At 40.0% G+C, this 21,140-nt stretch overlaps 2 protein-coding genes and 1 long non-coding RNA gene across 5 annotated transcripts in view; 1 reads left to right on the forward strand and 2 right to left on the reverse strand.

Annotated features, from left to right (window-relative positions):
- Window positions 1–557: 557 nt before the first annotated feature.
- Window positions 558–4,881, reverse strand: srxn1 (sulfiredoxin 1 homolog (S. cerevisiae)). 2 transcript variants are annotated; one of them, XM_046055818.1, is made up of 3 exons: window positions 4,585–4,881; window positions 2,273–2,313; window positions 910–1,037 (listed from the first exon to the last, which is right to left on the reverse strand). In XM_046055818.1, the coding sequence occupies exons 1-3, from the start codon at window positions 4,801–4,803 to the stop codon at window positions 917–919; spliced, it is 381 nt and encodes a 126-aa protein (XP_045911774.1). In that variant the 5' UTR covers window positions 4,804–4,881; the 3' UTR covers window positions 910–916. The 2 variants fall into 2 exon arrangements, with proteins under 2 accessions (XP_045911773.1, XP_045911774.1); XM_046055817.1 differs by lacking the exon at window positions 2,273–2,313 and having other exon boundaries at window positions 558–1,037.
- LOC123974858 overlaps window positions 4,678–21,140 on the forward strand; it is a 47,144-nt gene continuing 30,681 nt past the window's right edge. The window contains exons 1-3 of one of the 2 annotated variants that reach the window (XR_006825952.1): window positions 4,678–4,890; window positions 5,336–5,400; window positions 7,022–7,091. This is a non-coding gene — a long non-coding RNA (uncharacterized LOC123974858). Of the gene's footprint in view, window positions 4,891–4,966; window positions 5,290–5,335; window positions 5,401–7,021; window positions 7,092–21,140 lie in introns of those variants that run through there. The other variant, XR_006825953.1, reaches the window with a different exon arrangement.
- scrt2 (scratch family zinc finger 2) lies at window positions 15,587–20,035 on the reverse strand. The gene is made up of 2 exons (XM_046055811.1): window positions 19,879–20,035; window positions 15,587–16,386 (listed from the first exon to the last, which is right to left on the reverse strand). The coding sequence occupies exons 1-2, from the start codon at window positions 20,033–20,035 to the stop codon at window positions 15,587–15,589; spliced, it is 957 nt and encodes a 318-aa protein (XP_045911767.1).

Here is a 21,140-nt window from a genome sequence, read left to right on the forward strand (position 1 = left end):
TGTCAGCCTGATGTTCTCATAACGACTGGCTCCTAGAAACCATCTGGTCTATAAGCGCCATTTCCATGTACACTGTTTTTGGTCATTATATGGTGCGTGCATTTACACACTCAGAATTCAGACCTATTAAAATAAAATGGAGAGAGATGTCGGACAATGCTGCGTTCACATCATGTCAATCAGGATTGTAATCATGAGCAGCCGAGTTGGAAAAACTCCTCACGTCAGCAACTCAGCACTGTTTTTAATCAGGAAATCCTGATAGCAAGGATATCTCCCACTTAGTGAAAAGATCTACAAAGTTTCAACGAACACTACAAAAGACGTGGTTACATCTAAAGTCGGAACAATGGCACTTTTCCTGTTCTTCCAATTCAGCAGACATGGCCTGAACGCAACAACATATTGTGCAAGCTGGCTCCCTGACATGGCTTACTGGGACAGTTGACTATAACAGAAACTTTGTTAATGTTATTAGTGACATCCATTATTGCGGTGTAGTGTTGCTCAGCTATATCCCCATCACATTTTCTAATGTACAAGTAAGACAACCATCATTTAAATTACTTTTTATGTGAAAGCACAACTGGAGTTTGAACAGAGAATATCTTGGTAAAAATGTACAACTTACAAAAACACACATTTACAAACACACACATCCTTTAAATTACATATATGTGGTTTCAAAAGAAAAATATCATGTATTTAACTAAAGAGTTACATTTCCCCCTGCTGGTACATCCTTTTCTCTGCAGTCCCCAGCAGTGAAAACTCTGTGTGAGAGTGTGAGAGTAACATGAGGGAAGTCTCTCCCAGGCTGTCCAGCATCACCGCAGATCAGGCGTCGACGCCCCCAAGTAAGTGCTAAGGTCTGAGATGTTTGATTTGATGAGCTTGGCTGGGATGGTCGGCATGTTCAACCTCTGATACGCAGCAAACCTGTGACAGCCTCCAAAAGAGTAGTAGTAATTTCCCCCCTCTCTGCCTTTGATCCAGAGCACGTCAATGGGAGGAATAACACTGATGTCTGCTGTCTCCTGGAAGGAAAGACAAACTGACAATTAATTCATGCAGCAAGCGCGGAGCAGAAATTATGAAAGTATTGCAACAAATAGTAAAAGGGCAACTACAGTATGAGTGAGTAGCTAGATGTTATTACAAACATGCTCCTGTAGGAATATTATAAGAACATCATAGGCAGAGGTGGATGTTGTACGCAGCACGTTTACCACAGTGAGAAAATACTCCATCAACAAGTTAAAGTCCTGCACTGGGTTGCACCAACTATGTGTAAGTTCAAACTTTGCCTAGTTTGAACGTAATGTCTAACTTAAGTCGGAGTTTACGTGCTACTAACGTTTTAAGGGTTGCACCAGCTGAAATACGTCCAACGTAGACATAAGTTACGATTTAAATCTTACACCTAGTCCTTAATAGGTGGAAAGTCCTCCATAAAATAGTCGAGTGGTTGTCATGGCGCATCGTTTTCAAGGGGGGTTGACTGGGATCAGGAGGAGCAAATTATACCGGGCTCTTCTGCGTAACCAAACGCACACAGCCTGGATGGTTCATTTCGGTTAATGAAGCAAAATGCAGATCACAGACTGGTTAAGTTATGAAGGTATGAATTGAAAATGTAGCGAAATTAAGAGTAGATTACTGGCCAAAGAAAACACTGGATTAAATAGTAAAAATATAAATAATAAAGGAATGTGAAAAGGCAATGACTTATTTTTATTTATTTTGCTAATGTGCGTTACTTGTAACAAGTTACTAACCACCCTGCTGCAGGCGCCCTCACTACTGTCTTCAGGTAGGCTGTAATAACTGCAGCACAGAAGAAAAGTCTGTAATATTGAGGCACTTAGCTGAGTCTGCCTCCAGCAAACTCTTATTTTTTCTCCCTTAACTTTTTAGCACCTCCTTTGCGTTGTGTGGGATGTTTTCTATAGGACTACACTAGCCACTCATAGAAGCCTAAACCTTCTCGCCTAGCCGAACTCCGAAATCCTTGGAGAAAAGTAGCAGGGAAAAAACATAGATATTGAAATATGAGGGGGACATGTCCCCCCAATGTATAATGGCTCCTTCGCGTATAGAAGTTATAATGTTACAATTTCATCTGCCCCTTATAATTTACCGTTCATTACGGGCAAAATTACGTCTATGTTGTAGTTAACGGTTTTACCACTCAATGTCACTGTTGGACTAGCTGTAGATTAAGGTTTCATAGTTATCACCTAATCATAATTATTTGTCCTTGTTTACGTACCTTTTTGTTGGTGTTTTGTTGCTATATTTACCTGTTAGCCTCTTCAGTATTGCAAAACGTTGAAAGAGAGAGAGACAAACAGATGACAAAACTGTAATAAACTCTCTGTTAAGAATAGTGCTGTTCACCGATTGGCCATGGGATGTGTAAACGTCATTTTCTGCGACGCTGTTTTGATTAGTATGGACTTTACGCCAGAGTAGCTAAGATGGACCTTAAGTCTTGGTGGTGCAACCAAACATCAACACAGCTTAAGTCTCTAACTAGTTTCAACGTATTGTTTAGTGTGGACTTTGCACCCTAACTTAAAGTAGAACTTACGTATCGCTGGTGCAACAGGCTGCTGCATTAAAAGTAAAAATACATAATTATTAAAAGTAAACTGTCAAAAATCAAAGCACGTATTATGCAAAATGGTTCGTTTCGGGGGTTTATATTATATGGATTATAGCTAATAGAGGTGGAGGAAATTTCGGGTGGTCGAATGTACACTGAACAAAATTATAAACACAACACTTTTGTTTTTGCCCCCATTCATCATGAGCTGAACTCAAAGATCTAAGACTTTCTCTATGTACACAAAAGGCCTATTTCTCTCAAATATTGTTCACAAATCTGTCAAAATCTGTGTTAGTGAGCACTTCTTTGCCAAGATACCCATCCACCTCACAGGTGTGGCATATCAAGATGCTGATCAGACAGCATGGGTATTTTCACAGGTGTGCCTTAGGCTGGCCACAATAAAAGGCCACTCGAAAATGTGCAGTTCCATCACACAGCACAATGCCACAGATATCGCAAGTTTTGAGGGAGCAAGCAATTGGCATGCTGACTGCAGCACTGTCCGCCAGAGCTGTTGCCCATGAATTGAATGTTTATTTCTCTACCATAAGCAGTCTCCAAAGGCGTTTCAGAGAATTTGGCAGTACATCCAACCGGCCTCACAACGGCAGACCACGTGTAACCACACCAGCCCAGGACCTCCACATCCAGCATCTTCACCTCAAAGATCATCTGAGACCAGCCATCTCTGAACAGAGATGTGTTGCACTGCGTGATGCAAATGGTGGTCACACCAGATACTGACTGGTTTCCAGACTCCCCCCGGACCCTCCAATACAGTGAAACTGCACATTTTTGAGTGGCTTTTTATTGCAGCCAGCCTAAGGTGCAATACCCATGCTGTCTGATCAGCATCTTGATATCCACGCCTGTGAGGTAGATGGATTTAGATGTTTGAGTTCAGCTCATGATGAATGGGGGCAAAAACAAAAGTGTTGTGTTTATAATTTTGTTCAGAGTAGAAAAATACATCCAGCGCTGTGATTTTAGAAATACGGAAACTGAAACTAAAACCACCAACCAAACTCTGTCGAATGTATTTTAAATTTAATGTATAAATACATTTTCGGTATATTTGATCGCTTCACATTATGATCTGGTACCATGAATTTAATTATGGTGGGGAAAAAAATCATTTTAATTAATATATGTATGCTATTTATTGACTAAAACCTGTCAAATGTAGTTTAATTTTATTATTTATTTGCTTAATCCCTCACCAGTAATCTACAATTTCTACGAAAAAAAGGAATCAACTTTTAATTTAAAAAAAACCTGTAATATGTATGAAATCCTCTTTATGTCATTATAAAACCTCTATATTCCCATAACCATCACAATTGTTTGGCCCTGAATGTATCATATTTCATAAACTGGTCATGTGTTTAGCAGTTAAAATCATAACCTGCAAAGGGTACTTCTAATTGAGGCAAATCTTATCTAGTAAGTAAATTAAGCTGCAAATCTTCAGGTCTCTGAATGATGACCAGTTGTGACATTTTACTTTAAAAACTGCGTTAATTGTGTTTTTTAACATATGCATAACTGAAACTAAATCTCTTAAATGCATAGGTCTAATAATTAAATATTCAAGGTGTGATGCCATGCAAGGAAGTCTAATCTAAAACACAGAGTTCAAGTCCAAGTCTTCAGTCTCAAGTCTACAGCTCTGGTATCTTGTAACTATAACTGTCAGATACATGTAATGGCGTAAAAACAACAACACAGTTTCCTCTCTGAAATGCACTGCTGACGTATACAGTAAGAAAATACGCAAGTACAACTATTTTGTACTTGTACTTAAGCCTAATAACGTGCCTTAACACACCACCGTACATCTTCCTGTGGTGATATAATAGGATTTAAGGAGATACTATTCAGATATGCACACATGAACCTGAAATTAATCTATTAGTGATTTTACAATGTACTGTAGGATGCATACATTTCCATGATAATACCCGTGTTACCTTTATTGAGTTCATCAGACTCTGAACTTTTAGCTCATCCAGTACCGGAGGAATCGGTCTGATGATGACGTCCACCGGGACGTTGTGGACTTCCTCGACGGTGTCCGAGTGAATCGACCTGTTAACGTGCTCCGTGCCGGACTGAGTGGACATTGTAGACGTGTTTCTACAAACCAACAGTTTCACCTGTGTTTTAGTGCCGTGCCACAAGCGAAACATTTATCTACTGACTATAGTAGATCTCTGTGTGGGTGTCTCTTCACTTCCTTGTTGCTGATTTGTATCTTCTTTACGATCTTTACGCAGGTTTGTATGCGTGGAGTCTTTAAGGTTTTCATTGGTCTACCGCGTTGTCAATCACAAATGTACGACGCCCTCCTTTGTCGGTTGGAGCTACGTTTGGCATTTAGAGAGCCAGTATTACTTTTATCTAATGTAAAAAGTTTTATTTGTTATGTCAGCATTTAGCATAAATGTTGTTAGACAGAAGGATAATTAGCATACATCAATTCCGGTTCACACATACTGTTAGCACCACTTAAACCTGCAGTAACTGATTTATTTTGTAACAACAACACAACATTGACATAACTTTTAAGTTGATATGGCGAACTTGTTAGCAGACGGTTTCTTATTTACACATCCAGCATTTAAGGAGCAACATTATCATCCATTTGGAGTCATGTTCATGTCCACCTGATGAATGTAAGTCCAATATTCACCCTCTTTTTGCTCTGTTTGTGGTTTCAAGCAACTCCTGAGGTAACTGTCTGGCTCTGTAGCTGCTAAATGAATCAGAATCAGCTTTATTGCCAGGTATGTGTACACATACCAGGAATTTGACTCTGGATTGTACATTGCTCAAGGTGTGCTTACTTATACAATAATACAAAATCACAATAATAAAAATAAAATAAAGACCAGCTAGTGTTCAGTGGGTTTTTAGAGCTTTTTAGCTGTCTGCTGCAGCAGAAAACAACCTAATGAGAGTGGTGAGAGCAAACTAAAACAGTTATGTTGTGGGCTGAACGGCTAAAATAATAAATTGAAACTATAAATCTCTGTAAAGCAGAGGGGAGCTGCAGATTTAGGTTATAATTATCCATAGGTTCATCATTTGTCATTTAATACATTGTTAGGATAAAAATATAGATTAGGTTATAGCTGCTGTAAATATCCTTTCCTCTACTTATTTTATATTCTCACTGTAATAGTAGAAGTTAGACCTGCAGTGTGGAATTTTAGTTTTCACCTTTTAACAGTGAGAATAATTACACAACACCGGTAAAACACTTTTTATGACATATAGGGCATATCTGGACAATGACTCATATTGAGTTGCTGCTGTTGGCCCTACAGCTTTGGCAAACCAGTCATTGCTGGTTGGCATAAAACTATACATTTCACTAATCACTACCGATGATCCAGCACAGAAACATCACCACAGACACTAGATTTTAAAACCTCTGTATACTGTGAGTACAGAGAGATTTTACTGGCAGGGATATTCTTAATCAGTCATTCATTTATATGTGAAAGTCCCACACTCTAGCTTTAACTGTAACTGTACATTGAGTCTTTTATGTCTACTGCAATCAGTTATGGAAAGTCACTAAGTACGTCAAGGACAGTACTTAACCTTTACCTGTTGCTGGCATTAGCTTCACTCCCTCATGGTTTGGGATCCCACAGACCCCACTGCTGCTGGTGTTAAAACAGTAAGAGTAATTGTTGTACATTTGACAAAGGTGAGAAAATATGGACATAATTGTTATTACAACACAATAATAAGTATAAAATATTCATTTTGTTTGCTAAAAACTAATTCACAGAAAATGAAACCTACTGAGAGAAATCCTAATAGACTTATTTGGAATTTGGGAAGGATAGAGCTGCGTAAAACTTACTCCAATCACAGATAGAGAGCATGTGAAAATCCCCTGTTTTAACCGTGTTTTACAGCTGCAGTTTCTGAGACCCCAACAGAAGTACATCTTCTGAAATGTGTCATCACAATCATGTTAATATGCGATTTTCTATAAAATGAGTAAAAGTCATGAAGTATCAAGCTGCTGAAACAATGTTAAGTGTGTTTTTGAACTGTCAAACAGAACATTAGGATACACAAGTCTGCTTCTTAGCATGTAAACAGGCCCGTATTGGAGGTAGCTGTTGAGTACTTCAAGGCATGTACATGTAACACAACACACAAACTTTACCCCTTTTGTAAGATAACTTATTCATTTCATGGCTAAAACTGTTTCTCATTAAAATTCACCCCAGCAATTAGTCAAGAAGTTGAAAAGAGCCGCTACAAGGCCAGAATCCTTTGGTGACAATAGTTTTTAATGAGGTCAGTGTTTTGTATTGTCGACTGTTGCATGATATAGGCTTCCTCCTTCAAAGTGCACTACTTGGTGATATTCTATTTTTGCAGGGATTTCAAAGAGCCAGCCAGGTTGCTGTGGTTACAAAAAAAGGACGTCTGGGCCCGCAGCACTGAACAGGTAAGTGGAAAGCTTCAAAGATATGTGGCAGTGGAGCGGAAACAGAACTATTGTTGTTTTCTCCAAACCACAGCTACAGCATCTTCTAATGAGACAATTAAAAATGATTTCTTGGACAGGAGAGGCCATTATATTGAATTATTACAAATTCTTTGAACTACAGTGGCAGTGCCTTTTATGTTGATTAATTGGTCACACGGGGATCAGTTACAACATGAAGGAGGCCTATATATAGTATGTAATCATTAACTGTGGTATCAGTACATTACATACATAAATCCGTGTAGAATAAAACAACAAAAAACACGGTAATTTAGGTGCTGCAGTGAATCTAATCAACTTTTTCGCCTCATTGTCTTGTGATTGTTTTGTACTAACAGCAACAATCTGTTTGTAATTCCCCCAACAACAACTTAGCTTTCAAAGCCACCTTACATTTCCTACTTTTTTTTTCTGTAAGAGCAATTTAGCTGACACCAGTATAGTGTAAAAAAAATGTGTATAGCTAAAAAACTCCAATTAGACTGTAATATGCTGACATTGATTGTGCAGCTGGCTACATGACTTGGTGTTTCTGTATGAATAACTACAGTATAGTAAATATGTATGGTGACATATCCCCCCCGGGCATTCACCACTTTATACAATGTCAGATTTAAGTCGCTTCTTTGCTGTCAATCAAAAGCCACATCATCACGCATCAAAAGAAATCAGCATCACACGCATATAGACATGTAAATCATTTCCAGTGCTGAGGTGTTTTTGGAGTCCCACTACACTCTGCGTGATCCTCTGCTGTGACAGCAGGACTGTATTATAGTTGCTAACATATCTCAATTACTTAGATTGAGTTAGTCACACAGGTACAGCGGCAGGTCACGGAAGAACAGTTCCCACATAATGATTTGCTGTTAATATTAGATTTCAGTCCCCGTGGGATTGTCACACTTAGAGCAGTTGAAGAAAATTACCTGCCAGCTTTCCGACAGAGAAGTGAGCTATATTTATTTATACCTTCTCTCTTTTTTTCTTTTTACACGTTGACATGCTTTTAAAGTGATAATTATTCTGACTGCAATTTTCAGTCTTCAAACTATGGCTTTGTGATAGATGAATGTGTCTGAAATCGTGACACGGTTTAGCAACAGTAGATGTTGCTGTGTTTGCGGCTGTATGTGTGACTGATTTGTTCAGTTTTGTTGATTATTCACTGGTGGCTCTCGTTGCTTAAACCTATGAAATAATTTTCTGCACTATTTCCTTCTAGTACCGCTGCCCAGAACAGGATTTCTGTTTAATGATCTTTCTTGCATTGAAATAAATTTGCTCTCTCAACCTCATCCAGAGGGAGAAAATAAGTGTTGCTTTAGAGTGAGATTATTTAGATGTGGTTTAAGTTGTAGTCTTTTTTTCCATTTACATCAGTGAGTTTATTATCTTTACCCTAAAGACAGAAGCAGATTTTTTTCAAACTGTTCAAGCTGAAATATCAACATGGGGAAGCAACAAAAGCATTTTTAAAATCTTATTTATCTCTAAAGCAAATGATAAAAATCTTACATCTGTAATTCCTTTGCAATACTTGTTTCTGCATGTATAGTATATGAAGGAAAAAGAGGAGCTATTTAAGGAGTGCCCTCCTTGACTTTTGCTTGAGTGCTGATGACAAGTTGGATATCTTAGATGCATAAAAATGCGATTTTGACATGACTTCAAAAAGAGAAGCATACGGATGAGGTGGACCCTCTGCCAACAGAGAGACGAGGAAACAGATGGGTTTTTACACAAACAGCACAAACATCAAGAACACTGAGTTAAAGAGCTTGGCAGTCTCACTTGATGAAACAGTGAGGAATGGAGGCACTTTTAATGAGCATCTCTCCTGTGATGCAGAATGTGAAAAGACAAACTGTTTGCTCTTAAAGGGGCAGTTACAGTTGGTTGGCCCTGACTGGTTGAACCAAATGGTTTTACCAACCTATTGTTGGTCAGTATGCATGCAGATTGGTTATAACATGAAAATTGTTTGAAAGGACATTCATGTTTTCATTTTGAAAATAAAATAATAGCCTAGAGGAGAATATCTCTACAGTTCAATTATCCAGTTGTTATCAACAACCAAAGCTTGCTGATGTTGTTGAATTGGTATTGCTGACAGTTGGTGATCAGCCAACAGATGGCGCCAGATGTATGGGTCGGGTCAGAGGGAGGGTGGGTGCCAGTTGAAGGAGTGTTGAATCAAGTACTGATAGTTTTTCTTATTACAAAGATGACATGTTGCTTTCTAAGTCACCTGTAAGCAAGTAAGAGACACCAGTTGCAACCAAAACACATTTTTCAATAGTGAACTGGAAAAGAAACGGCGAAACCCATTAAGAATATATATTGTTTTTTAGGACTGCAACTAACTTTTTTTTATTAATCGACTCGTTTTCTACTCTGGGAAATACAGTACAAAAAATAAAAAATGCACAGCGCAAGTTGAGAGGCCAATCAGATCTTCAGATGTCTAGTTTTGTCTGACCAACAGCCCAAAGCCAAATTAAATTATATAAAACTGAGAAGAAAATACTCACATTTGAGAAGCTAAAACCAGGAAATAATTTTTTTTATTAAGTATTATTGCTTGTTCAACAAATGAAATGATTAATCGATCATCAACATTTTTGCAGATTATTTCTAACTAATGGTTTCAGCTCTACTGCTTTTTGTCTGTCATCTTAGCAATAGAGATAATTTCTCTGTGCAGGGTAGCAGAATTTGACTAAACTCTGTGGGGCTGTAACTCACAAACATTTTCATCATCCACAATTAATCTGCAGGTTATTTTCTCGATTAATTAATTGATCTTTAAAATGTCAGAATATGGTGAAAAATGCTCATTACAGTTTCCCGGAGACAATATCTTCAAATCCTTCAGTCCAAGCCCCAAAGATATTCAGTTTACTATACCATAAATAAACAAACAGAGAATATTCACATATTAGAAGCTGGAACGAGAGAAATGTTGACATTTTTGCTTAACAAATTATCAATATTGTTGCTGATTTTCTGTCGATCGACTGTGACCAACCAAAAGACACCAGTTGCAATACAGATGATTTGTCTGTGCAGGGAAGCAGTTCTGTATTTGAATAAATAGAGTTTTCCTATAAATAGCATGATAATCCCCTGCGTGGTGTTTAATAGCCCTGGATTTGCTGCTAGGTAGATCTGTGCAGTAACCTTGTAATAACCCCTCACCCCATCAGAAGGCAGTCTCTCAGACAGTCGCTCAGAAGATGATGGCATTCTGGGGTCAATATCTTTGAAGTGTGAGTGTAGCACACTCAATTTTGCAGGATGTTTTCAATCATTTAGATATGAGTGTTTGGGGAGGAGGGAGGCAATGGCTGTCTGTAGAGTTTTTGCAGTGACATGCATGCAGGGCCACGTCCTCCCTACCTGCCGCCCTTTGCTGATCACTCATTTCCGCTGTTGTTACACACACAGCTCACCCACGGGTGCTGTAATTGGATTGCATAGGTCCCCATTTTGTAATCCATTGGCATGTAATGAAATCAGTTATTTACTTTCATCATAAAATCTGATAAGGGATAACATCTGCCGGGGTAAAGTTTGAGTGAGTACCGCACATGAATGTTGATGTGCATGCTGCAACATCCTGATCTGCAGCACTGTGAGCTGTTGCCGCGTGAACAAGAATCAACACATGGTTGGAAATTTGCCATTTGACAATTTATTTAGTTATTTGTTTACCTTCAGCGGCATAACTAGCAGCATGTAAGAACCGAAGCATGTAACAACAGCAGTGACAATCACTGCTTTTCCTTGTTGAAGAGAGAAGAGTGCAGCAAAGTGTCCTGTTTCTAAGTCCCTGCTCTGCTCTGCCTGCTGTCTCATTATACTGCTGCTGTGCTGCTGGAGGACACTGAAGGACACAAGCGATTGAATTCAAGTGTTGTATATTCCCTGGAAACCAATCAAGAAAAGCCCCAGAATAATAATCCCTGTCCGCTGTCATGATTCATTTTTATTTTGTTCCATATTTTTCTCTGGCTTTCGAGTCACTCAGAAAGAGTAGTTCCAGCATAAAATCAATGTTCCATTAAAATTTAATGACCAGGAAGGGCTTAATAGTGGTGGAACAGATGCCTCTGCTTTTGATAATACCGACTTCCCAGGAACTCTTATTCAAAACTATATTGGTGTTGTCAGGTCTCTTGACCGTTCCTGTTCTCAGCCGCTGTGCACAACTAAGGATATTGGCATTTTTGTGCCTTGTAGCGGTGAAATTAAAAGTTAGTGAATTGACAGTAGAGCTCATAAGATTCATCAAACATTGACAGCAGAGGCTACAGCTGATGGCACATTATACTCATAACTAGAATTACTCACTGTGTTAATGTTGACTAAGGACTATTCCAAACAGATTCCAGACTCACGATTTTTCTCAGTGCTTCACACAATACAGATATACATTATGAGGAAAAGGGCTAAGAAAGATATAAAAACTAAATTGAATGAACAGATTGGCCTGTCAGTGAACATCTGCAGTGTATGTGCGTGTGTTTTCTCAGTAATAAAAAGACACCCCGTTCTCCTTTAATAGAATCAAATGTTACAGTTTTAAAAGAAATAAGAGTGGACTCGTAGGTTCCTTGTGCTATTGTTTTTATTAACGTTATCACTGCTATTGTTGTCATCATTATTAATTGTAGCAGAACAAGATAAATCAAAACACCCCTCAGCAATCATGGCTTAAGTTTCTTCATACTCAGCTGTAACAGAGAGATAGAAAGAGAGAGAGTGAAGAAAGAAAGTGGAAAATCTTAATCAGTTTTTTTTTCTTTGAGGACCATATGGAAGGTTTCAAGCAGCCAACCATATGTTGAAGGCTTTTGTCATGGAAATCATACTTTTTGGCACTTTTTCATTGCGCAGCCAAGCCGGGCACATAAATAAAAGAAAACAAGAACAGAAAAAAAATTATACAGAACATGATCAAATCTTTGAGAATACACAGAGTTGTTGTTGTTTGTAACTTACAACAGATAGCTTTTTAATCAACACACTCCCTGATTCACATGGCCACCCAGACTGCAATTGGTACCTGTATTTGTCTTTTCTTTTTGTTAATAAAAAAAAGACAACATGAATAGAAAAAGAGCAATTAAATGTCTACATGCATTGTCATATTATTGCTGTGATATATTTACAAATATATTTACAAAATCATCAAAGAGGAACAATGTTTCCCTACATCTAAATGTAGAAGTTTAGAATCAAACTGCACCTCCTTTTTTGTCATTAATATTTTCTCTGAGGACGATCTGTAATACTGCCAGTTTTAGATCCAAGAGTTCCTTTTTCAATTGATGTTTTTAATGGTCTCATTGCTTTTATCTGCCGTATTAAAACATGTTTTGGAAGTGCATTATATCTTATTTTTATCCCAAAGTAAAATAGTAAACATATAAAAAAGGATCTATTGGAAGTAACGAGGTCTGCATTAGTTCAATAATACAGCGACGTGCCAAACTGGGTGTTCTGCAAGTTAATCAGGAGACAGGTGGTTTGGATGCTCTCATGCAGTGATTCAGCTGTAGCACTTAGACGACCATTGACAGGATGATGGTGAAACAGGGAGGAGAGGACGGATAAACAGAGCAGAAACGCTGTTTTTTCGCTTTGTGTTCTTTTGTGTGTGTGTGTGTGTTTTTAGGGCAGGCTCAGCATTACTGCTATCGTGTCATCCATTTGGAATATGCAAATAGCTGACAGTGCATTTGCCTGCTGGTGCTTGACCTTCCCCTTGGAGGTCGCTCACCGACTCAATTACGCTTCCTATCTGCAGTCTGTCTGCAAACACCTGTTATCCTCCTACACTCCGCCACCCTCCGCCAATCCCACTTCAGCACATCTCATCCTCGGTGCGTCTGTTTAGAGGCAGTTGGGATGGGATGAGGACGGCTGGTAGGGGGGGGACGCGAGGCAGGGACAAATGATGGGGGAGACGGAAGTGCATTATAGCGCTGTTTCAGTACAGCAATCTTCAAAAAGTTTCTCTACCAAGACTGTTCACTTCGAGATCTTTTCCGTTAGTGCCGGTTAAGACGCATATACAGCACCTCCGTCCTTACGTTGTCTCAGGAGGATCTTCTCCTTTGACACCTCATAGAATTGCTTAGCTGCTTTAAACTGCACAGAATAATTTGGCAGCAGTAGTGACTTTGAATTTAACTATATTCAAACGTTTTATTATGTCAGTGACATAAAGGAGAATTATTGTAATCCTGTTGTGTAATATGTAACCTTCTAGCAATTGAGTCACATGAAAACTGCCCTTCAGCTGCCAGAAGAGATTTTATTTTACCTGGTTGATTTTTAAAACAAAAGAGACAGTCAAAATAATTATGATATTATAGGATAGCAGCCTTTTCCAGTCGAATTAACACCTGTAGCAGTTCTAGACTTGCTGTATAAAAGACTGAGTTTTGCTTACAGTTACTGCATCACATCATTATTGCATTTGCACCTTTGAAACCTCAGTGCAGCTAGATTATATCTACATTATTTGGCTCTCTGATTTCAACATATAGTGTTACATTTTCATGGCGATGTGTACATGCACATCAACGTTGGCCAAATTATTTATTGCCTGAGATTTAAAGACAAAAATCTCCAGTCCCGAGGAGGCGGTGGACTTTTGGAAAACAGCAAGATGGAGAATATTTAGTGTTTAGTTTCATTGTTTCTTTTTATTGCCCTAAATCGACTGAAAACAGGACAGCTGTGATTGTTATACATGTCAATCGCTGTGTCAGTAAAGTTATTGCCACGAAAACAAAAGTAATTCTGCATTCCTTCGTTTGAAGTCTCCTAGCACTGGTACTGTACATTGTTCCTCTTTAAAAAACTAAGTCCCGAGGACTCTCTACAGTTTTCATGCATATAAACATTTTCTTTGAAGATCAGCAGCATCTTACAAGGTCGATGGATGTTCATTTTTTAAATGATAAACAATAAATAAATACATGATAATAAACAAATAAGCAAGTCTTCAATAAATACACAAAATTAGGTCAATAAATAAATAGATAAATAGGTAGATAAATAAAGTATTTACATGATAAATAGATGGGATGCATCTAAAACTTGGGCAGAGCTTTGAGAGACATATAAAACAGACAAACAGAATAATTTGACTGTCACTTTGTAACTGAGGGTGTGTGAGTCCATACCTTCACTCTGAGGTAACACTGGCGGAGGGGGAGCACCTCAGACACCGGGTGAAGATTGCTCTTTAAGACGGGACGATGCACCATAAAGGCAGCAGAGTTTATGCAAGCCACCGTGGTGGAGGAAGAACAACGCGAGTTTTCATTGCTATAGACAGGTCAACCGCACATGGCACTTACAATAGATCATTTGGTCTAGCTCCCAGTATTTTTGTCCAAGTCTGTACATCAGGGTGAGACTATGAATTTGATCAGACAGAGTGTGTGAAGACCTGTTCAACAGGCCTGCTAAACATTTTAAAATCATTGCTCTTACAGAATTGAATTGAATGACCCATGGTCTATGATCTTGTATAGCTTATTTAAAATTTGAATACCCACAGTTACAAAGATGCTTTCGATCAACAAGGGATAATAAGCACAAAAAAATAAATTTAGAAAAATCAAATAGAAAAATAACATCCGTTGAATTGAAACATTGGTGTGGAAAAAGGGGTTTGTCTTTTTAACTTTTAAAATGATCTCCCTTTTTTGCAAATACTGTCATAGTTCACATTTTCATAAAAAGTTCATGTTGGCAGTTGCAAAAGAATTCAATTCTTAGCAAATAAAAAGCAGCATAAAAATACAAGAGGTCATTTTGTCTCTAAAAAACAAAAGAACACTGTTAGTCCTTTTTTTATGTTTTTTTTGTTCATTTTCTCATTACTATTTGCTATAAAATATCAGGAATCTAAATATTATTACTATTGATATCAATATCATTATAGTCATTGATAAAAATTCACATGCCAGGCCTCATATATAATTGTGTGTAAGTGTGTGTGATAGTGTGTGTGTGATAGTGTGTGCACACGTGCGTACATTAATGTGTGTGTGTGTGTGTGTGTCTGTGTGTGTGTGTGTGTCTTAGTTAATGTGTGTGTGTGTGTGTGTGTGTGTGCGTGTGTTTACATGCGCCCACATCCATGCGAGCACATGTTGCTTAATTGTGTACAACTATCATCTACAGTTTCTAGTTTGGGGAAGGTTGTTTGATTGTATGTTTCTGTGGACGATTAGCTACTGTGCAGGGAAAAAATCCAGCATCTTTTGAAATTGTCTTTGCCATAATCATTAGAGTTTCTTCACGTAATCTCAGTGAAAATATTGCTTTCTAAAAAAAGGGAAGAAAAAAGGCATGGAGGGCAGAGTGAACAGGGTTATTGGTTGTGAACCTACATAGGGGTTCAAAATTTAGCTTCTTCCTCGTGGTTAGTTTTCTGATCCAGAGTCGTCTTCGTCTGCAGAGCCCTTGAAGCAAGCTGACTCGTAGTGCTTGTTCAGGTAGGACTTGAGAGCGAAGGTCTTATTGCAGCGCTTGCATCTGTAGTGCTTGAAGGCAGAGTGTGTTTGCATGTGGGCGCGGAGGTTTGAACGGTCAGCAAAGGCTTTGCCACAGTGTGCGCAGGCAAAGGGCTTCTCACCGGTGTGTGAGCGCATGTGACCTTGAAGGAGCCACGGTCGGCTGAATGCCTTGCTGCACACGTCGCACTTGTGCTTGAGGTCGTGGGTGAGGATGTGCATGGCCAATGCCGGCATGGACACGTACACTTTATTACAGGTGGGACATTTTCGGGCCATCTTGCTGTCCAGGCTGCGGTGCGTCTGCTTGTGTCTGCTGAGGTTGGAAGAGGTGGCGTACGTCTTGCCGCACTCGTTGCAGGAGTGGCGAGCCGTCCCGGCTCCCCTCTCCTGAGCCCCAGCGTTGGCACTGCTGCTTCTTGAGCCCCCTCCATGACTCTCGGTGTCTCCCTTCCGCCTTGAGCGCCCGTCAGAGATGAAGAAGGCATCCATGGTGTAACCCTCATCCAGCGCCTCCGATTCACCGCTGTAGAAGCCGCTGGCTGTCATGCCAGACTGGGGGCTGTCGGGGTGCTTCAGGTCGGGGTCACAGTACTCCCCTCCACTGCTCACCTGGGTGTAGAGGGGATCTGACACCGGCGAAGCCAGCTTGTGCTCCATCTTCTTCTCCTCCTGGTATACAGATGGCGTGATGTAATCCTGGATGTAGCCTGGGTAAGAGACACATGCAGACACAGTTGGCCAGAGGTTGTGATGGATAAGGACACAGTGGCATGCTGGTGATTACATGATTATCATGTTGGATGATTGCCCTTCGTAAAATGGTGAAAGAGTGAGTGGTAGCACTGAGCTAATTGCATTTTATTCCAGAACTCCCAATAGTGCTGTGATGCAGGGGAGCATGACTTGCTCAGCTGCGTTTAGGAAGGTTACAATTTTATAGTGAGAATGAGCACCAGATAGTAGATCATCAAAGAAGTCTCCTGTGTAAGAAAGTGGGTGCTAAAGCCTGTCTTAAATAAAGTAGTCTCATTGATTAGACCTCCCTTTCTTTATGGTATGTCAGTCGTCTGTGGCTGGATATGCTTAATGACTGCTCTGTGACTCCTCCATTACAAGTCAAACAGAATCATGTTTCATCTCTAAACCTTAATACATTTCTTATTTCTCCAGACCTTTTATTATTGCAGGGGGTTAGTATTTTTTAATGTGAGTGTTTAAAACTCCACCTCACAACAGGTTGCATCTCTGATTTAATTACTGTTTGTGTTTTTGCTGCACAAAATTTTTTGCGTTTTAAAACAGATGAACTTGTTAGACAGCTGCTTACATCCTGTAGGATTTCATGCTACTTCAAGCAGGTTTAAGCATGGTACAACAAAGCACAATACACCACAAGTGATTTAAATGTACAGAGCATGATATCAGAGAGAAATACTTTTGTTGGAATGGTTCATGTCTTTACTTTCCCTCCGAAGCAGCCCAGTGCCAGAGGAGCTAAAAGGCTTGCTGGCAGCTAAATGCATCCAAACAGAACTCAATACATTCTTATGCCATGAATCTCAGGAGCTTAATAAATACTAAATGCATTTTACCTTCAGAGTTGATATTATATAGGGTGAACATACGAGAGCAAATATAAAATGTGGTGAAATTCCTTCCCTGAGAGAAATACTGCAGAAAAAAATTCCTAAACAGTGTGTGCAGCAAACGGTGGAAATTAGTTATTGACTGCTTTTTAATGAAATTCAAAGTTTAGAACTGATCAATAGGCTATCATATGTTAAATAGTGCAGCTGTGAGAACAGTCAAGTGCTGGAGAAAATAGAAATAGTGTGAGGAAAAGATAAAGCATCTGCGACACACAATAATAGTTTATTGAGCACCGTGTGCTTGAGGCCCGATAATGTGAGACGTGGCATCACACACATTGTTTGTAAGGAGGGTCACCTGTCTACAGCAGCCAGCACGCTAAAGTGCCTTCAAGAAACAGGCCATTAAGAAATCAGTTGAAGTGGTCTCTTACTACAGCGTCTCCATTCCCAAGGGTTTCTGTTCACACACCCACTTTGTCAAAGACATGACCATGACACCAGGGGACAGGGAAACACCAGGCCTGTGCACACATTATTATGCTGCACTGCATGGGTTCACTGTTTGAAACTACGCAGATGGTGTTTGTCCGAGATAGAGCACTAAAATAAACAGCAATAACACTTTAAAAATAATTCTATAATATCTATTTATCTTTTTAAACACAAAATTCTTACAACTGCAGCTTCAACAACTATTTATAGCTGCCACCACCTGTTTTACAGTCACACTGTAGACTGTTATGAATATAGCAGAAGGGCCCTCTGCACTACATGCAACAACATGGCTTTTATTTTGCTGATATTTTTTTTTAGCAAATCCAGCAGCATCAGTGTAAGCAGACTTGTTTACTATGTTTCAATTAACCAAGGTCAGACATGAAGCTCATCATTTAGGACTCGCGCTGTATCAGCCTTTACAGCTCATAGACTCATTTCTCTAATGCAAAGTAAGCATGTAATTAATGGACCCTCTCAGCCACCCCTCTTTGTTGTTCGACAGACACTCAAGTTAAATGTCTCCACAATGGGGGGAAAGAAAATCTGCTGGCGCGACAGAAGTGCTGATGTTAGGTATTTCAGCCTCGCTTAGAATTCTTTTATTTTGCTGCTCTCTTTATTTTTGACTCAGCATGAAAAGGATGATTCTTTTGTTCAAATTAAACGCCTTTTCTCAACACAAATGTAGTGCCTTATCGTTCATTTCTTCTTTTTGTGGTAATGCTTATTTTTCGTGGTGTTGAACAATGGATTCAGGAACAATAGAGAGTGACAACTATTATACAAAAGGATTCTTTAAAGATCATATGATAAAATCATGCAGCAGGAAATCTAAATAGCATTACAAGCAACAAAATATGCATGGTAAATATATAGAAAATGCATGTTTTTATTTCTTGCCATAATTCTTTAGTCTTTACCCAGTTAGTTGTTTTTAATTTAGCAAACTATTAGAGTTAACAAGCCCATCCAGACATTTTTGTTTATTCCACCAATCCTGATCCATTTAAAATTCACTGAGCCTTGTTATTGACACGGTTGAATAACAGGTGGGCATCGTCACAACATTAAGCTGTGGTCACTGTGAAAATATCATAACAAATCATAACAAAGAGACGCATATGGCCCTTTAAACGTGGCCACAAAATGGAAGCGGCGAGCTTAAAGCGGCCCGTGAAAGTGAAGGTCGTGTCTCCGCTCTGAGCTTACTGTGGCCGGGCCGTGTGTTGACCACAGTGCAGCTATGTGCCTTTCTTCATGTTTACTGTACAACCTCTGTCACGTGATCAGCCTCATTGCTGCTCCAAGCATTTTTGTCTCCTTTTTTCCTTCCCTTTGCAATCCCTTCAGCCCAACTCCCCACCTCCCTCCTGGCTGTAATGTACAGTGTGTTGATGTCTCTTGTGGCGACGATAGGCCTGCATGGCTGAAACTCTAACCCCTGCTAGTTTTCAAATGCCCGGAAGGAAGAGAAAGATGTAGTGGAGCGATGGGGGTGGGGAGACTGTGCATGCTCCATTTGGATGGGAAGAGGGGGGCAAGGGAGGATTGGACCGTGATGGGAACTCAAGGACAATAACAGCTAAGGACAAATGTATCATCCGATACTCATCTCTCATATTCATGAATTTTTTAGTCCACATGATGACCAGATATAGTCAGCCTATGTGGGATCAGCCAGTACAGGCTTGGTACAGTCATACAAATACGTAACAGGAGCTTCTCCTGATTATACACATGTTTTGTTCCCTATTTACATAAGCTAATCCGTGGCTTTGACCTGAATTGTGTCTGTCCTTCACTGGAGTCAAAAAACAAAAGTCTGAGGGCAGGGAGATGGGGGTGGGGTGCCTCTGAAGAGGATTATTTAGGATATTGATGCAAAAATCAGCTGGTTGCTTGTAACATCTCACACTAATTTACACACTACAGCATGTGATCAGCTAAAGCAAAAGAAAATCTTACCCAACACAAAAACAAAAGAGGATGCCATCTGTGCTAAGTGTGGAAATGTCAGACATGCTGAAATCAGCACTGGGGCTTTCTACAGGCAGGAGTGCTAGCACATCTTTAACTGGACCGGGGCAGACCGGAGGCATGTTAACTCACCATTCTCGCTGAGACGAACGCCAAGGCTGGTCACCGAGTCTGTGATGGAGCGTGCAAAAGTGAACGAGTCGTCCAGGTGGTGATGATGATTGGAGGTGGCATTGGACGAAGAGAAATCATCAAGCTTGATCTTCTTCACCAAAAATGAGCGGGGCATGTTTCAATGGATAAAAACACAGAGCTGAGAAAAACGCATGAGCGAAAATAAAAGACCCTCTGAGGAAGCACACGAGCAGAGCTGGCTTGACAGTAATCCTTGTGGTTAATGTGAAGACAATTGCCAAAAACATAAGATAAGAAAGAAAATGGAAACCAGTGGAGAACAAGGCTGACGGCAATGCTGTGTGATACTCTCTGGCTCCCCAAGCTTCCCCCAGAAAAATAAAAAAATAAAAAATAAAAGCGATCCTGTTCAGCACTGGATAGCTCCTGTGATGCAGCAGGCTTAAGGGACCAGTGAGGAAGAGAAGAGATGGAGACAGACAGAGAGAGGAGGGAGAGAGAGACTGTCAGACTAGCTGAGATCAGCAATCACGCCAGCCTTTATATGGGGCACAGGCAGTGGAAGATCAGGTGGTGCTGCGAAATGGAGCTGCTTAGCTTTAATCCATCAAATGTCCCCGGGGACACACATCAAATTACTACTGAACCGTCTGTGCATTCGCACACAGACTGAGGAGAAAGAACACAGCCAGACCCCCACTGCCCCCACTGCTGCTCCCCCTTCTCCTCCCCTCCCCTCTTTCACCCCGCTTATGCTCCATGCTCGGAGGAGGAGTAAAAGAGGAGGGCAGACAATGGAGATGTGGATGAGAGCACACTCAGTGTCCTGTCCCCCATTGTTTTCAGATGAAGTGGCACAGTTTATGTTTGCCTTGTACAGGCACTGCCTCCCTCATGTCATCTCTGTTACCTCAAACAGCCTCAGATCTTTCCGTCCCTTCGACACACTGCACTGTACTCGCATGTTGTGAGCACACATATAGTACAAGAGAGGTTATCTGAGCGTCTGGGAGTGCTGGACCCTTTTTTTAAAAGCTGCACTGGATTCCAGCACTGTTGACGAGCAGGCTATGGGACGTACTAGTGCTGCACAGCTCAGCTGGTCTCTCTGCCTCCCCATTACCGCTGCACAGATGTGTGTCCTGCCATGCGAGGCAGTGAATTATCTGATTAATTAATTACATTTTTTTTGATTAGGGTGAAATCTAGAATTAGATCTGTGCTTGCTAAATTGGCCAGATATCTATGGGTTGGTTTGT

Source organism: Micropterus dolomieu, linkage group LG08 (genome assembly GCF_021292245.1).
Source record: "Micropterus dolomieu isolate WLL.071019.BEF.003 ecotype Adirondacks linkage group LG08, ASM2129224v1, whole genome shotgun sequence".
Classification (NCBI taxonomy): domain Eukaryota; kingdom Metazoa; phylum Chordata; class Actinopteri; order Centrarchiformes; family Centrarchidae; genus Micropterus; species Micropterus dolomieu.